The sequence below is a fragment of the Heliangelus exortis genome, chromosome 6 (genome assembly GCF_036169615.1).
Source record: "Heliangelus exortis chromosome 6, bHelExo1.hap1, whole genome shotgun sequence".
Taxonomy (NCBI): Eukaryota; Metazoa; Chordata; class Aves; order Apodiformes; family Trochilidae; genus Heliangelus; species Heliangelus exortis.
Genome location: NC_092427.1, coordinates 18,475,475 through 18,489,689, shown reverse-complemented (window position 1 = coordinate 18,489,689; position 14,215 = coordinate 18,475,475). Strand labels below are relative to the sequence as shown.

Here is a 14,215-nt window from a genome sequence, read left to right as displayed (position 1 = left end):
TCAGCTCTCGTGGTGCCTGGGCTCTCTGGATGCGGGGGTTCTGCGTGGGAACGCCTCACAGCCCACTCGCTGCAACGAAAACAAAGCGGGGAGATGCTGTGGAGCTGTGAGTCCACACAGAAGGCGGGCTAAGCGTGCCGTAACGGGTAATTTCCACACAGCAGCTTATCACCAGGGGCAGCCAAGCCCCCTGCGCCGACTCATCCCTCCGCCTCCAGCGGAACCAGGGACCCGTCACGGAGGGGTAGAAGCCGCCGGGACCCCTTCCCCCAGGGCCGCCTCGCCACACGGGGCGGGCTGGTGGGGCCAGGGAGCGGCCGTGGGCTCAGCTTTCCCGCTGCAGCCGCTCCCTCCGCCTATTGGCTGGCTGGCTGCCACTCTCTCCTCCCATTGGCTGCCTACAGCCGCTAGGCGGGGCCACGGCCGGCGGCCCGTTTGAAACCGCGCATCCGCCTTTCCCATTGGTGGCTGCTGCGGGGGGGCGGGGCGGGCACAGGTGGGGGCGGAGGCAACTGCAGTCAGTTGGGGTGAGTGGGCGGGGCCAGACTAACGGCTGCTCTCGGCATTGGCTGAGCGCGCTTCCGCCTCTCTCCCGATTCTGGCCAATCCCGGGAGAGCTCTCACCCCTCTGGCCAGCCCCCGCGTTTTTATTGGCCAGCGGTGGCTCTGGCCTCCCCGCCATTGGCGGTGGCGCCGGGGCGGGCGTGGGAAGGCGCCAGGGCGGCCATGACCGAAAGTTGTGTGGCCCCCGCGGGGTGACAGGCGGGGCTCGGGGCCTGGCCTGGCCGGGCTGCGGGCCTGGCCGGCTGCCGCCTCACGGCTTGCTCGCCCCATGGAGGCGACGGCGGAGGAGGAGCGGAGGCGGAAACTGGAGGCCGGCAGGGCCAAGGTAAGGGGTGGTCCTGGCTTGCGGGGCGCCCGCGGGGCTTTTTCCGCAGTGGGTGTCGGAGCCGTGCTGGAAGCGGCGTTCGTGTGCTGGGGTCCGGGCCGTGCTGGAGCGTTGTGGATTATTGAATAACAGCTCCCTGGGTGATAAGTGGGGATTAACAACTCTCTGAGTTTATGGCAAGGTGGGGCTCGCTTTTTTCTCCCAAGTAAGAAGCAACAGGACAAGGGGAAATGGCTTCGGGCTGCAGCAGGGAAGCTTTAGATTGGATTTTAGAAGAAAGTTATTTTCCGAAAGGGTAATTAAACACTGCAACAGGCTCCGTAGGGAGGTGCTTGACTCACCATCCCCGGAGTTGTTTAAAAGCCGTATAGTGCTGAGGGTCATGGTTTCAACCTTGGAGTTGGTAGAGCTGGGTTATGGTTGGTAGAGTTGGGTTATGGTTGGACTCTGTGGTTTTAAAAGTTGTTTCTACCCAGAACGATTCTGTGAGCTGAGAGGTGTTTACCTGGGCATCGTGGCTTGGCCAGAATTAACCACGCCTGCAGCTTTTCCCTGGGTGCAGGTTGCCCCGAAGGTTTTCCAGATGGCTGCAGAGGTGTATAAGCATTGCCTCAAGTGAGCAAGAAGTGGTTTAAAGTAAGCACATATATCCTTCCCTAGAAGACTTGTTTTGGAATTGTTTGGTTGCTTTTTTTTTTTTTTTTTTTCTCCTTCTCCCATTTTTACCTAGGTTTTCACTCAGTTATTTGTGGAAATGCTATATTTCTAGGTTAGAATCCCCAACAATAAATGTTGGCAGGCTTTACTACTTCAGTGATTGGTCTGCTTGTCCTTGCATCTGCTGGTTGGTAACTTACTAGAGACCTGAGTTCAGCAAGTGCAGCTACTTAAAAGATACTTAACTGAAAAGTAAAATTTCTAGGAAGAGAACAGCTCCTATCCTGGCTTAAACTAGGACATTTGGTTTGTTTCCAGTCGTGCTGTTAGTGAACACTTCACACCCTTAGGTGCCTTCAGTTTGGTGTAGCTTGGTGGGACTGTGTAGAGAGCTCGAGGAGACTGTTGTATTAAAGTGACATTTTCTTAGTAATTATTGTCTGCAGCTATGTGATGAACACTCAATATGTGTTAACCCTCTTAGATAAAAACTTGTGCTTTGTTTTGATAATGATGTTCAAGAAGCTAGTTACAAATGCCTGATTAGTTTTGTTAGTTATTAATTTCTGCTGGAGATTTTTGTTTGGTTGGTTGGTTTTTTTTTTGTTTTTTTTTTTTGTTGTTGCTAATTGTCATATTTCGTTTCTGGGAAGCTGTTGCTGAATTAGGCTTCCCAGTCTGTACCTACAGCTTCTTCATGTTCTCATCATCCCAGTATGACTGAAATGGGGGACTTGTAGCTATAAGGGTATGGCTGAGACTGCACAGGATGTTGGGAATTCTGGACAGATCAGATCTTTCCATGATGTGCAAAGCCTTTTCAGCCCTGATACCACTCCTAGTGACTGCCACAGGCACAGGGATCTTTCTGCAGGGCACTTGTCAGGAAATCCAGCTAGTGGAGTCAGAGGTGGCTGGGAGATGTGATGTCCACCTCAGATCTTTTCAGCTCTCCTCTGTGTTTGTTTCAGCTCTCCTTCCAGTGAGGTGTAGAAGACAAAGAGAGGAGTGGGGTAGGGGCTGAAGCTGCTCTGAAGCAGCTTGGTGCTGGGCAGTTCAGTTCCTCTGTCCCTGCCCTGTCCCACCCAGATGCTTTCATGCTCCCTGCTCCTGCCCAGCAATTCCTCATCACTTGCTCTCACAGCCTTGATGTGATGGGTGGACACAATCCCTTGTTGGAGAAAATTTGTGTGATTATTTTTTTGGGTTAATTCTGAGAGAGGAAACTTTAAGAGCAGAAGTTCTTCAGGTTGAAAAGTTAACATTAGCTGTGACAAGACTTATTTAACATTTCTTTTGTAACCCTTTCCTAAGTGCAGTGGCTTTTTATGGTTAAAAAAATGCGATAGACTTGCCTTGAACAAGTTATTAGTTCCCACCTGCTGTACAGCTGTTGTTTGCCTTTGGGAAAAAAAAAAGTAGGGACTTGCATTACATTACAAGTTATGTCTGCAGAGTAGGGGTTGCATTTAGTATTTTTTGAAAAAAAAAAATCTCTCTAAATATCTCTCAATGTTTTAAAAAAAGAAATGTTATCTGCCCATCAGTCATGCTGTATCATGGTGGTATATACCTAGTATTCTGGAGCCTAGAGGAAAGGGTTTGGAAAGGCAGAGATTAATACAGTGCTTCCTTCCTCTGCTTATTCAAATGTCACAGAGATCCATTACTCAGCTAGAGGATCATGGGCAATTTTCAAAAAAACACCCAGAAAATGAATGAAGGCAATACCTCATTGAAGCATATATATCTAATGGAAGCATATTAGGTACTAATAATAATATTTTTGGCTTTGTAAGGCAAAAATGTGAGTTGTAGATTCCTTAGTATACTTACAACAAGTTTCTCTCCTGTAAGGCTGTATGCTTGCCCTGTTTTTGTATCTTTACATATACATCTGCAGTGTAGAGCTAATTTCTGGAAAAGCTGAATGCTGGGATAATTACTGGGATCAACACACCTTTGGTCTTACTCGGTGCAGACCTTTGGGTGTTTTTAAGCCCATAGTAGGATACGGTCATGCTGTTAAGTAGGTGGGCTGCAGACTGACTTGCTTTAGAAACTTCCTCTGGGTAGCATGTGGTTTTGAAGGCCCTTGTGTATTACCCTGGTAGGGAAATGTCCCTCCTTTTTGTTCTTTTCTTTTTTTTTCTTATTTTCTTTATGCTGCCCTGCTGTGTGTTCCAGGCCTCTCTTGTGGCAGCCATGGCTTCCATGCTGTCGTGCTCACTGCAGTCTGATACTGCCTGAACCTGGAGGTGTGAACTGCTGTAGGGTTTGTTGTCTTATCCCCTTCATCCCCTCTGCAAAAAATTGAAATTGTCTTGGACATCCTTAAACTTTAGCCTGCTAAATAATGGCTTGGGGAAGGAATATAATGCAAATGTTTTCCTCTTTAAACCAGTACTTGCATTATTCTTCTTGTGATATAGGAATAAAATAATTCCAAGTGTTGTATTAGTTGGAAATTGCCAGGATTTGGCAGCCAAGTACAGACCGTGTGTACTTTTTGCCTTTTTTTTTTTTTTTGTTTTCCCACCCCCCTCACCTTAAGTTGGTTTCTGCATTGTACATGCTCAGAGCTCAAATAGGAGTGTGTGTTATCCAGGAAGTTTTCCTGCTTCATCAGTTTGAGGAAGCTCTAGAAAATGTTTCTGGGTTTTGTGTAAGCTTGCTGGTGTTTGTTTACTGTATCTAAGAGGACTAAGGTTTATTTGAACAACCTGTTTCTGTTGGGTGCTGATGTGGTTTTCTGCTCTGATCCATTTTCTGTGGGCATTCTTTGGCCTTATGAGGAGCAGTGGAGTGGGAGGAATTGGGATTGTTTAGCCTGGAGCAGAGGAGTCTGAGGAGAGACCTTATCACTCTCTACAACTACCTGCAAGGAAGTTTTAGTGAGGTGGGTTTTGGTCTCTTCTCCCAAGTTAAAAGTGATAGGACAAGAGGAAATGTGGCACTTCAGGACATGGTTTCTTTGGTATGGTGGTGTTGGGTTGATAGTTGAACTTGTTGATCTTAGAGGTCTTTTCCAAGCTGAATGATCCCATGATTGGTCCTAATTTCTGAAGCATGTAAGGCAGTAAGTCAGGGAGTAAATTATGTGAGAGAAAGGCTGGGAAAAGCTGAACAGTGCTGCATGTGCTGTAGTTTTCCTCCCTGCTGGCTCCTAATGCTGGTGCCAGTCAGCTTGCAGTGATGTGGTGCAAGGGTGTCAGCACAGCAGGTGGTGAGGGTCAGGAATGATATGGGGACCAGATGACACACAATGTGGCAGGCTGCTTCTTCTGGGATGCTTGTATGGTGCTGGCTGTGCCAGTCCAGAGAGGCCTTGTCATTGTCAATTTTAACTGCCTGGTGAAATGGAGATGCAGCATATTGGTACACAGAGAAAGGCTGGGTGTTCCTCTGTATGGAGAGCAGCTTTGGATGTTTTGGAGGGCAGTGCTGTTGGTGTTGCTTTGGCATGCTACATCTTAGCTAAAAGCAAAGCTTTCTCTTTTGCCTGTACTGCTGGACAGCAAACAGAATTTGGCCCTCACATGGGGCGTGATGGGTTGTCAGTGAAATGGAGGAAAATGGGTGTTATATGCTTTCCTGGTATACACACACACTACTCCATATTGCATGACTGCCTGTGTATCTTATGGTACTCTTATAATGACACTTAAATTAATGTAGCTAACTAGAGGCCTTGGAAACTTGATGCTGCCCTAACTAGCAGTTTTTGCCATACAGTGATTCCATAAATCTGGAGTGCAAATAATTCCAGTCACATTCATGGACCAGTAAGTCCAGCAGTTTTGTAAAATCTTGGAGCAGCTGGATGTTTTGGCCCGATACATATTATGATTTCATAAGTTTAGTGCATATTAATGCAAAATAAGTGGTGTTTTCTTTGAGTTGTGCATTTAAAAATTCGTACTTATTTAGAAGTTCAGTCATGCCAAGTCTTGGTATTTTAATGTTAAGTGCTTGAGTTCCCTTAATGAAATTGTTAGCTGCTCTCTATGATGGCCACTTTCTCTGCCTTTCGTTTTGCATCTTGTCTGTTTGTTTTTCTCCTGTTTTCCTTTTTTCCCCTCTGCTTCAGCAGCTTCATCTACTCTCCATTTTTCTGCAGGTTTCCTCCTGCTCTTTTTCTCCACATTATCAGGTTAATTAGTACAACAGCTATTTTTGACATCTATTGCCGTCAGTAAGTGCTACTGTTAATACCTGATTGCAGAGAACAGCATTTGGGTCTCACTACAGCTTTATTTACTGGTCTCTTAATTTTGCTTATTATCAAAGACAACAGGCACCTGGCAATCTTCGTTTAGTCTACATTTGATATTAATAATGTGGGGGCTACAGAATGTGATCTTAAAAATGAGCTGTTTGCACATAAACATCTTGCCTGATGATGAGAAACTGATACGTTTCTGCAAATGCACCCTTTGAACAGGCTGCTCAGGATAGCAGATGTGTAACTGCCAGGTACAGGTTGCTGTAATGGCACGGGTGTAAGGAGAAAGGACTGAACCACATCTATTTCAAAGCTGAATGAAGAGAAATGGATAAGATTTTTCTGTAAGGTGGCTCTTTTATGGGAAAACCAAGCTGACAAGCAGTGGATTTTCATATGTATTGCAGGTAGAACTTGGCAATCATTTGACTGTTATCTCCTCACAAGGGTATGTGAAGAGTACACTTGATGGAGAAGGCTTTTTTCTTATGAGAAGGTTATCTTGATTTATGCTGTGAGGGAAATGTTACTTGGAAATGCTGCCTAAATGCAATACTGGAGTTGAAAAGATGATAACCCTTTTTAAGCTGTTTAAAGTGCTCAGGAAACTTGGGTAATAAATTCTGTCCGTGACATTCTTTACAAGTCCCTGGTGCTTCACAGAGCTGTGATAGCCTGATAAAGTAGAGCATCTGATTCTTCAACAGAAGAAATTAAAGTGACCTGGCTTAATTGATTTTCTATTTATGTACGGTCGGCTGCTTTCTGGCTACGAAGTTTTGCTATATTTTCTTAAGGGGGTGGGAGGGAAGGAGTGTGAGGATTCACTTCTGTTAATTTTTATCTTAAAGCTTATTCTGACAAAGATCTGTTTAGATACCTTTGTTTGGGGTTATTTGTTTTGGTGTTCTTGCAGAAAGACTGCTCAATTATTATTTTTTACTAATGATTCTAGCATATTAATAACCCGTTCCTCTACTAATCTGTCTGTAATTCTGGATTGTCATTGACACATAAAGTTTCACTGAGTAAAATCTGATTCTTGCATTGAAATGAGTCTTTAGTACTGGTGTAAGATTTCCTGCTTAATTGCACGGTTATCCAGTATGTTCTGAACGTGCAGAAATTAGGACGATAAAGCAGTTTTTCTGCAAATGTACATATTTGATCAAGACAGGCTCTTCGTCACCCATGAGTGCGTTAATATTGTTGTCCTGCTACCTTTTTCTCACTTACCTCTCCCTCTGCCTCTTCCAATCTTTCCTGCACAGCTTGCTCACTTCAGACAACGAAAAACAAAAAGTGACATCGCGCAGTCGCAGAAAAAGACGGCGAAGAGGAAGGGCACGGCTGTCCACACGCATGACCTTCCGAAGGAAGAGCACACACCAGCGGCCCAGGATACTGGTAAAGGTGTAGAGAGTCAGGCTGAAGATGCCAGCCTACAAGAGACAACATCAGAGAGAGAGGTAAATCTTAGTATTTCTTTTGTTTGACTTCACTCTGTCTGCAGGTAACAAGCAGTCCATGTGGTTGTTGTGTTTAATTGGGTATGAGTTCTTGGATACTGTCAACAAGCTGCAATCTAGAAGTGTGCTGATGTGTTTTCATTTGTAATAATTAACTCTTTTACAAAGTGATGTAACTAAACAAAACTGAAGGTTTTGTCCTAATTAAACTTAATCTCAACAGCTCCATTATGTGGACTGGACAGCTGGTATTGTCCAAGAGATGTCTGCTCTTAGTCTGCTAAATTGAGGTCGCTGCCATGAACATCTCTTTGAGCAGACTTCTGGTTATGTGCCTGTGACTCCATAAAATGGCACATCCAGACTGAGAGGCATAGCAGATAAGCAAAACTGTCAGGACCTTATAATGCACAGCATTAGTGATAGCATTCGTATCGCTTTGCTGGCTCAAATGTCCTTGATGTTTTCAGAAACTCTTAATTCCTTCCAGCATGCTCTTAGTAGCCATTGTGTAAAGCCAGCAAAGATGTTGCATTCTCTGACAAATTTGTTTCAAATGTGACTCAGCTTGTGCCCTGTGTATTTTGGTATCTTTACTGATGACCTCCTAGACGTAGCCCTGTGGTCATGTGAATAAACATAGAAGCTTCTGATATAGCTCAAAATTACCAGACGTCTGCTAATAGTTGTACTGATCTGTCTGAATTAAGCACTTGCTTTCTTGTTTCAGCTCATGAGCAAGACACTTATTTTTATCAGCTGTGGATTAGCCAGTAATTCTTTCTCTCTTTTTGTCTTGTAATAAAAATTAGCAAAATGCATTTTTTAACAGATTTTTTTTTTTGGATCCAACTTGCTTCAGATGTGGTTGGCTAATACTGTCACAAGCCTCAGAATCTACAAGAGAGCTCTGTGGCTATCTTGGTCTGGGAGCTTGCTTGTTTGGTTGTTTTTTGGTTTTTTGTTGGCTTTTTTTAGAAAGAAGTTTCCCAGTGCATTTTGGCTCACAAAGATTCACGAGTTTTGGGGAGGTGGTGCCTTCTGCATAAAAAGCATCTTTCCAGCTGTTGTGTTTTCACAGCACACAACAATAGTATCAAGCTGGTGTATTTGCCAGCCTGTAATGATGGAGGGTATAATTTGCATGGATTATCCTGCTTTCTGATGTGAGGGTATCCCTAGTGCTTTCAGGACATCCTGATCATAATGTTAGCATTGCAAAGACTTTTATGAAGCATCGTGCCCTTGTGCTGGCTGCATGAAGAAAAAAACATGCAATGTTTTGTTACTCTGCCATAGCAGTGGCCTCATTACATTCATGTGTGCTTAAAACAAACCAAAACCCAAACAAAAATCTCTTGCTGATTCTGAACAGCTTCTGTCCTAACAACTGGTTTGTACAGCAAATGGAATTGCTTTCTAGGTTACATGGAGAAGGCACCAGTAGTTGTTGGAAACTACTTTGTGCAGATTCAGTATGCAGGGAGGCTTATGGGCTGCCTTTTCTAAATGGTGCTACAGTCATCTTTGTCTTTTGTATTTAGTGAGAGGTAAATATCTTTCAAGGTATCAAACATATATTAAGTATATGCATCAGAAAATAGTATTGCTTTTGTAACTGTCTGAATGGTTTTAGCATGTTTAAGTAATTGCCTGCCAGTTAGTTACTAATATTTAGTCATGGATTAAAGAGTACTCAACTCTTTTTGAAAGCCACAAAACATTGAAACTCGATGGTGACAGCCCTAAATTTTTGAGTAGACATAACGAGTTGGTTTTTGGGGTTTTTTTTTTGCATTTATTTCATTCTTTTGATCACAGATGGTCAAGTTTAGCTGAGTTTTGTTTAGCATTAAAGTGAGTGTGTCTCACTGGTATATTGACTCACAACATGAACTTAAGCTCATGCACTTTCCAAAATAATCAATTTTTCCTTTCATATTTTTAACAATGGTCATGATTTCATGTTTGTTTTATTTGTTTACTTCCCAGGGGAGTTCTTGTCCAACTGGGATGTACTGAATGAACATGCATCTGAAGTAGGAGAGAATGTATCATTAGTGAAAGATGATACATATGTGAAAGAAGAGTATGATAATTGGTTACTAAACTAATAGCTGTTGAGCACTGTTGTAAAATGTGATAAAAGTGCTGCAGTTTCACTATTTTACAGTCTAAAGCAGAAACTTACTGTATGTACATGTACTGACAGTGAAATTGGTTGCTCAGAAACTTGATTTTAGTAAAACTGTGGATCTTACCCAGAGAAATTTGGATGATATCTTTAATTGAAAAGTAGATTCATTCTTTAATTGTTTCATACATCAAAGCCAAAGTATTTAAAATAAAATTATGATACTAGAAACCATAGGATTGATTGGAGGAGCTTCTCTGTAATTGTTTTGCTTGGCTGTTAATAGCCACAGAAACTCGGAGTATATGTTGAATATTTATTTGCATTAGGTTCTTAAACTTCAATTTAATAACATGAAATTCTTGATTTAACATTATTTTTCCTGTGGGTGGCCTGTTCCCCAGTTGTCACAGATGTATGGAAAATCTTTGTTTAATTTTGGTAGTATTCCTTTCCATCCCATTTGTAAGCTGGAATGTGTTTTAAATCCCAACAGTTGTCAAACTGGCACTTAGCTACAGTTTGGTGCCATAGAATCACAAGGCTCTTCTCCCTAGTTTACTTTTGTGCATTGAAGTATAATATGAGAATTCTCTACAGTTTTTTTTATTGGAATTATTAAGAATTACATACAAAGTTGCAGAGTTAAATTACTTATAAACTAGAATTTGTCCAGATTTTAAACTCCAATTTATAGTCAGAATAATCACAAAACAGAAATTGTGTATTGTTTTGGTGAATAATTTTGTTTATTTTTTGCTTTTATGAAGGAAGTTGAGATAAATTCTGCTGCAGAATGCTGTGAACTTGATGCTAAGATGTGTCAGGCCAGAGTAGCTGAGTTAGAGGATAAACTTCTGGAGAAAGAAGAAGCGGTCAAAAGACTCAGTGCAGAGATGGACAAGCTACAGGAACAACTTACACAACACAGTGACTCTGTGCAGCTTCAGGTACTTTGTTTAAAAGAACTGGATAATGGGCATGATACTGCTTTATTTTAATACTTGGGAGGCAAAACTCTGAGTATTTTTTTTAATTGCAAAGTACTTCTACCATGCTGGTTTCTGCTGTGGAAAGCAGGACTGGGGTTTTCCATTTACCATTGTCAAGGAGTTCATATTGCTTGAATCAAGTGAGAGTAAAATGAAACTTGAAGTGCTTCTATTTTTAGAGGGGTTTTATGGAATGTATAGTTAGAATAGTCTGCTGAGAAACAGTTGGACACTTGCTACTAGTTTTTATTGATAGTTTCTTATTATGTTGAGGAGAGGGCCTTTATAAAGGCTATAGAAAGTCCCACTAAAACTAGTGGGACTTAAAAAAAAAATAAAAAATTTATAAAGTTGTTTCATATCAAGGTCATGCCAAAAATGCATGACCCACCTAAAACATTGTTCACACTATTGAAAAGGAGGTGCTTACTGGAATGTCAATGTCTTTGTGGATACACCTGAAAACCATGCAGCCAAGTTCCTTTTCAAGTGGTCGCATGGGATGGCAGGAATCACTGCCACAACCCCCACCCCTGTGACTTTTTCCCCCAGAGATCATTACTTTTTGTATATTTGTAAGTGCTTGTTGCTTTTTGCTTTTGGGGAGGGATATTTTTGTTTGGGCAGATGATTAAGTATGATAAATTAAACTTTATTAAACTGATATGCACCTGCCTCTCTCCCCAAATATTAAAAGAAATATATTTTTAATTGCCTTTCTCTAGCATTGCTAGGTAAAGGAAGACTATGAGGTTCTTCTGAAGAACAGTAACTTCCTCCTTTTCACATTGTTTTTGTCCTTCTAGGACTGGGGAAACAACATCACTTCCTGTTGGTGAAAAATAAATTGAAAAGGTTAATGTGATTAATGTAAAATAGTATTATGTATCCCATCATCTTTCTTTCATATCACTGAAAAGAAAAGCTGACAGATAAGAGTGTTTAGGGAGTACTAAATATTCATTATATCATACAGGAAAACTTGATTTCTTTTACATCAATAAGAGACAAAAAATTTTTAAGCAAAAACATGTATTTCATTACTGGTATCCTATAACTGGTTTAAAAAGTCTATTAGATGGGTCTTTTTACAATCAGTGTAAGATTTCTTTCATTATGCCTGCCCTCATGTTTGAACACAAACACTTCTGGGCCTTTGGTGCAAGTTTGTTAAAACTTAAGTGTGTAATATAGACTCTTTAACACTTTGCTTTAAGAAAACTTACTGGGTTCCTCATCTGTTAAGGCTATTTTAACCTTAAAACTACACTTGTGATCTGTGTAGGAAACCACTGTTCAAGAGCAGAATGAAGTCATCAGGAAACTAACAAGCTGCCTTCAACAGGCAAAGAAGGACCAGGATGACCTACAGGAAGAGGCTTCATGTGCAGCTGGTCAGATCCATGATTTACAGTTTCAGTTACATCAGGTGTGCCTCTCCTCCAATTTCTGCTCTTTTACAAAGGAAATAAGAACAGGTTTGGAATAGGAACTTAAAAACATATCAAGCTTATCACATAGCTCTTCATAGTTCAGTTAGCAATGCATAGTAAAAATTATTTCAGGGAGAGGCAGAGTTTTTTCCAGTTGTTAGGGAGAAATCTCAGAGACATCCTTATATTTTGCATTTATTTGTTTGTGTAATGTCTGGGGGGGGTCGTTATACTTCTTAGCCCTTATTAGGGAATTCTGCCCAATATTGTTAGTACTTTGGCATCTGTATACAGCAATCATTGTAATCTGGGTGTAGGTGTAATGTGTTTTCCTTACCTTTGCAAAAGAAAGCTCTGAGTATACATACACATGGACAAATGTAACTCAGATGTTCTCCAGAAACTTGCTAGGTTGAAATAATGTGGCTTGGCTTGAAGTAGGAAGTTTAAAATAACCTGAAGGTGGTTGATACAGCCACTGTGACACACAGGAAACTGCTTCAATGCAACAAGCTGATCACAGATCTAATTCCTGGATACTACAGCCTTTCCTTTGCTGAAAGCTAAAAAAAAAAATTAATTTATTCTTCTTTGTTGATGTTCAGTGTTCTAGTGGGTATTCTTTATGAACACCTGTATGTTTAATGTCAGAGGACCCTTGTAATATGTACCAAACAGTAATATTTATGTTTACTTAGCATTCCAGGTTTGCAAGACTAGCATTGCATTAAAAGTGATTACCTGTCTTAACTGTCTTGATAGAAAGCAAGTTTTAAAAAAATTTTAAAACCTCAAACAAACAAAAAAACAAACCAAAGCAAAAAAAAATACCACACACAAAACCCCATAATACTCAAATAAAAAAACCAAACCCCCCAAAAATCCCACACTAGAACAAAAGCAAACCAAGACCAACAAAAAACCAAACAAATGAACAAACAAAAAGGACTGAAGTCCAAGGGTTATCTAGAAGGAGTTGCTCATTCCATGGAAAATAAATCCTCTGCTAAATGAAATTCTAGTTTAGGAAAAGAGCAAAAAATACTGCTTTCCATGTACAGTTCTGACTGGTATTGCAAAAATATGGGGTAGTAGTGGAAAATTGCAGAGGTTTGTTGGTATTTGTTCAGTAAGCCATTGAAAGAAACAATAAAGCACTTCAGGCACATTCTAAGAAAGACTAGTAATACGGTGTAAGTTGTTTGTAGAAGCATGACAACTTTGATAATAGATGAAAATAGTAATACTGTCTTAATAAGTATCAGTTTTTGTGAAGTCTTAGAAAAAGGGTACAAAAAAGAATGTTACTTTTATACTCTCACAGGTGTAAATGTTTTCATTTGGAGGGAAGTGGAGAGAAAAAAAAATCAGTGCAGTATTGAGTTGTAAAAGCTTTTCAGAGAAGACTGGCTTAGTTCATTGTCTTCTTACCAGTATCACAGAATTGTTTTGGTTGGAGAAATCCTTTAAGATCATCAAGTCCATCCATTAACACAGCACTGCTAAAGCTGCCACCAGTATATCTAACTCCTTGGAAGTTCTGTGCTCTAATGTCTTCATAGATATGAATTATCTAACACTTATTCTTTAAAGTGACAGTATCTAGAAGTGTTGTTTAACTCAGGGAGATTCTTAATCACTGAGAATGAAAGACATAGAGTGTATCTGTAGTGAAAGAGTAGAGTATATTTTAAGCATACGGTGAGACTCTTGTCTGAGGTTTTTCTGATACAAACTTGTGACTGTGAGTACCTTTATGTATTCAGGTTAATAAGATGCTGAAGAGTAACAGTTGTGGGAAAAATGAAGTATTAGAAGCTCAGAAACAGGTGTCCTTGTTTCAGAACCACCTCAAAGAGCAAGACAAACATTTGGAGATTCTGCGTCAGAAAGCACATGATCTAGAACTACAACTTGAGTCTTCTCAAAGGGTAAAAAAAAATCTTTAAAGTAACCTCATAATTAAGAGTTCCAGGTAATTAAGTTTTTGTTGTGATCGTGCAAACCATAGTCTTTGAGGAAGTTTTTAGAGGAAGAGTCTGCAATGAACATTTAACTTGTGCATGGTGTAACATTGATGCTTCAGGAGTGAAGCTTCACTTCAGTACTGAACAAAAAAAATCCTCTGAAGGTGGTGATATTTGGCTAAGGCAAAAGAGCTGCTCTCAATTTAAGATGTTTTGGGGGGCTGAAATAAGGATTCAGTTCTGTTGCAAGCAAGTCCAGAGGAGACCACAAAGATACTCAGAGGGCTGGAGCACCTCTGCTATAAAGAAAGGCTGAGTGAGTTGGGGTTCAGCCTGGAGAAGAGAAGGCTCCAGGGAGACCTTAGAGCACCTTCCAGTATCTGTAAGGGCTACAGGAAAGCTGGGGAGGGACTTTTGACAAGAGCATGGAGTGATGGGACAAGGGGGAA

At 41.1% G+C, this 14,215-nt stretch overlaps 1 protein-coding gene across 15 annotated transcripts in view; it reads left to right on the top strand.

Moving 5' to 3' along the window:
* The first annotated feature begins 705 nt into the window (after positions 1-705).
* PCNT (pericentrin) overlaps positions 706-14,215 on the top strand; it is an 87,077-nt gene continuing 73,567 nt past the window's right edge. For 14 of the 15 annotated variants that reach the window (XM_071746946.1, XM_071746945.1, XM_071746933.1 and 11 more), the window contains exons 1-5: positions 706-889; positions 7,043-7,240; positions 10,145-10,324; positions 11,652-11,795; positions 13,566-13,730. In XM_071746946.1, coding sequence (XP_071603047.1) covers positions 833-889; positions 7,043-7,240; positions 10,145-10,324; positions 11,652-11,795; positions 13,566-13,730 — 744 coding nt within the window. In that variant the 5' untranslated portion in view covers positions 706-832. The remainder of the gene's footprint in view (positions 890-7,042; positions 7,241-10,144; positions 10,325-11,651; positions 11,796-13,565; positions 13,731-14,215) is intronic. The other variant, XM_071746936.1, reaches the window with a different exon arrangement.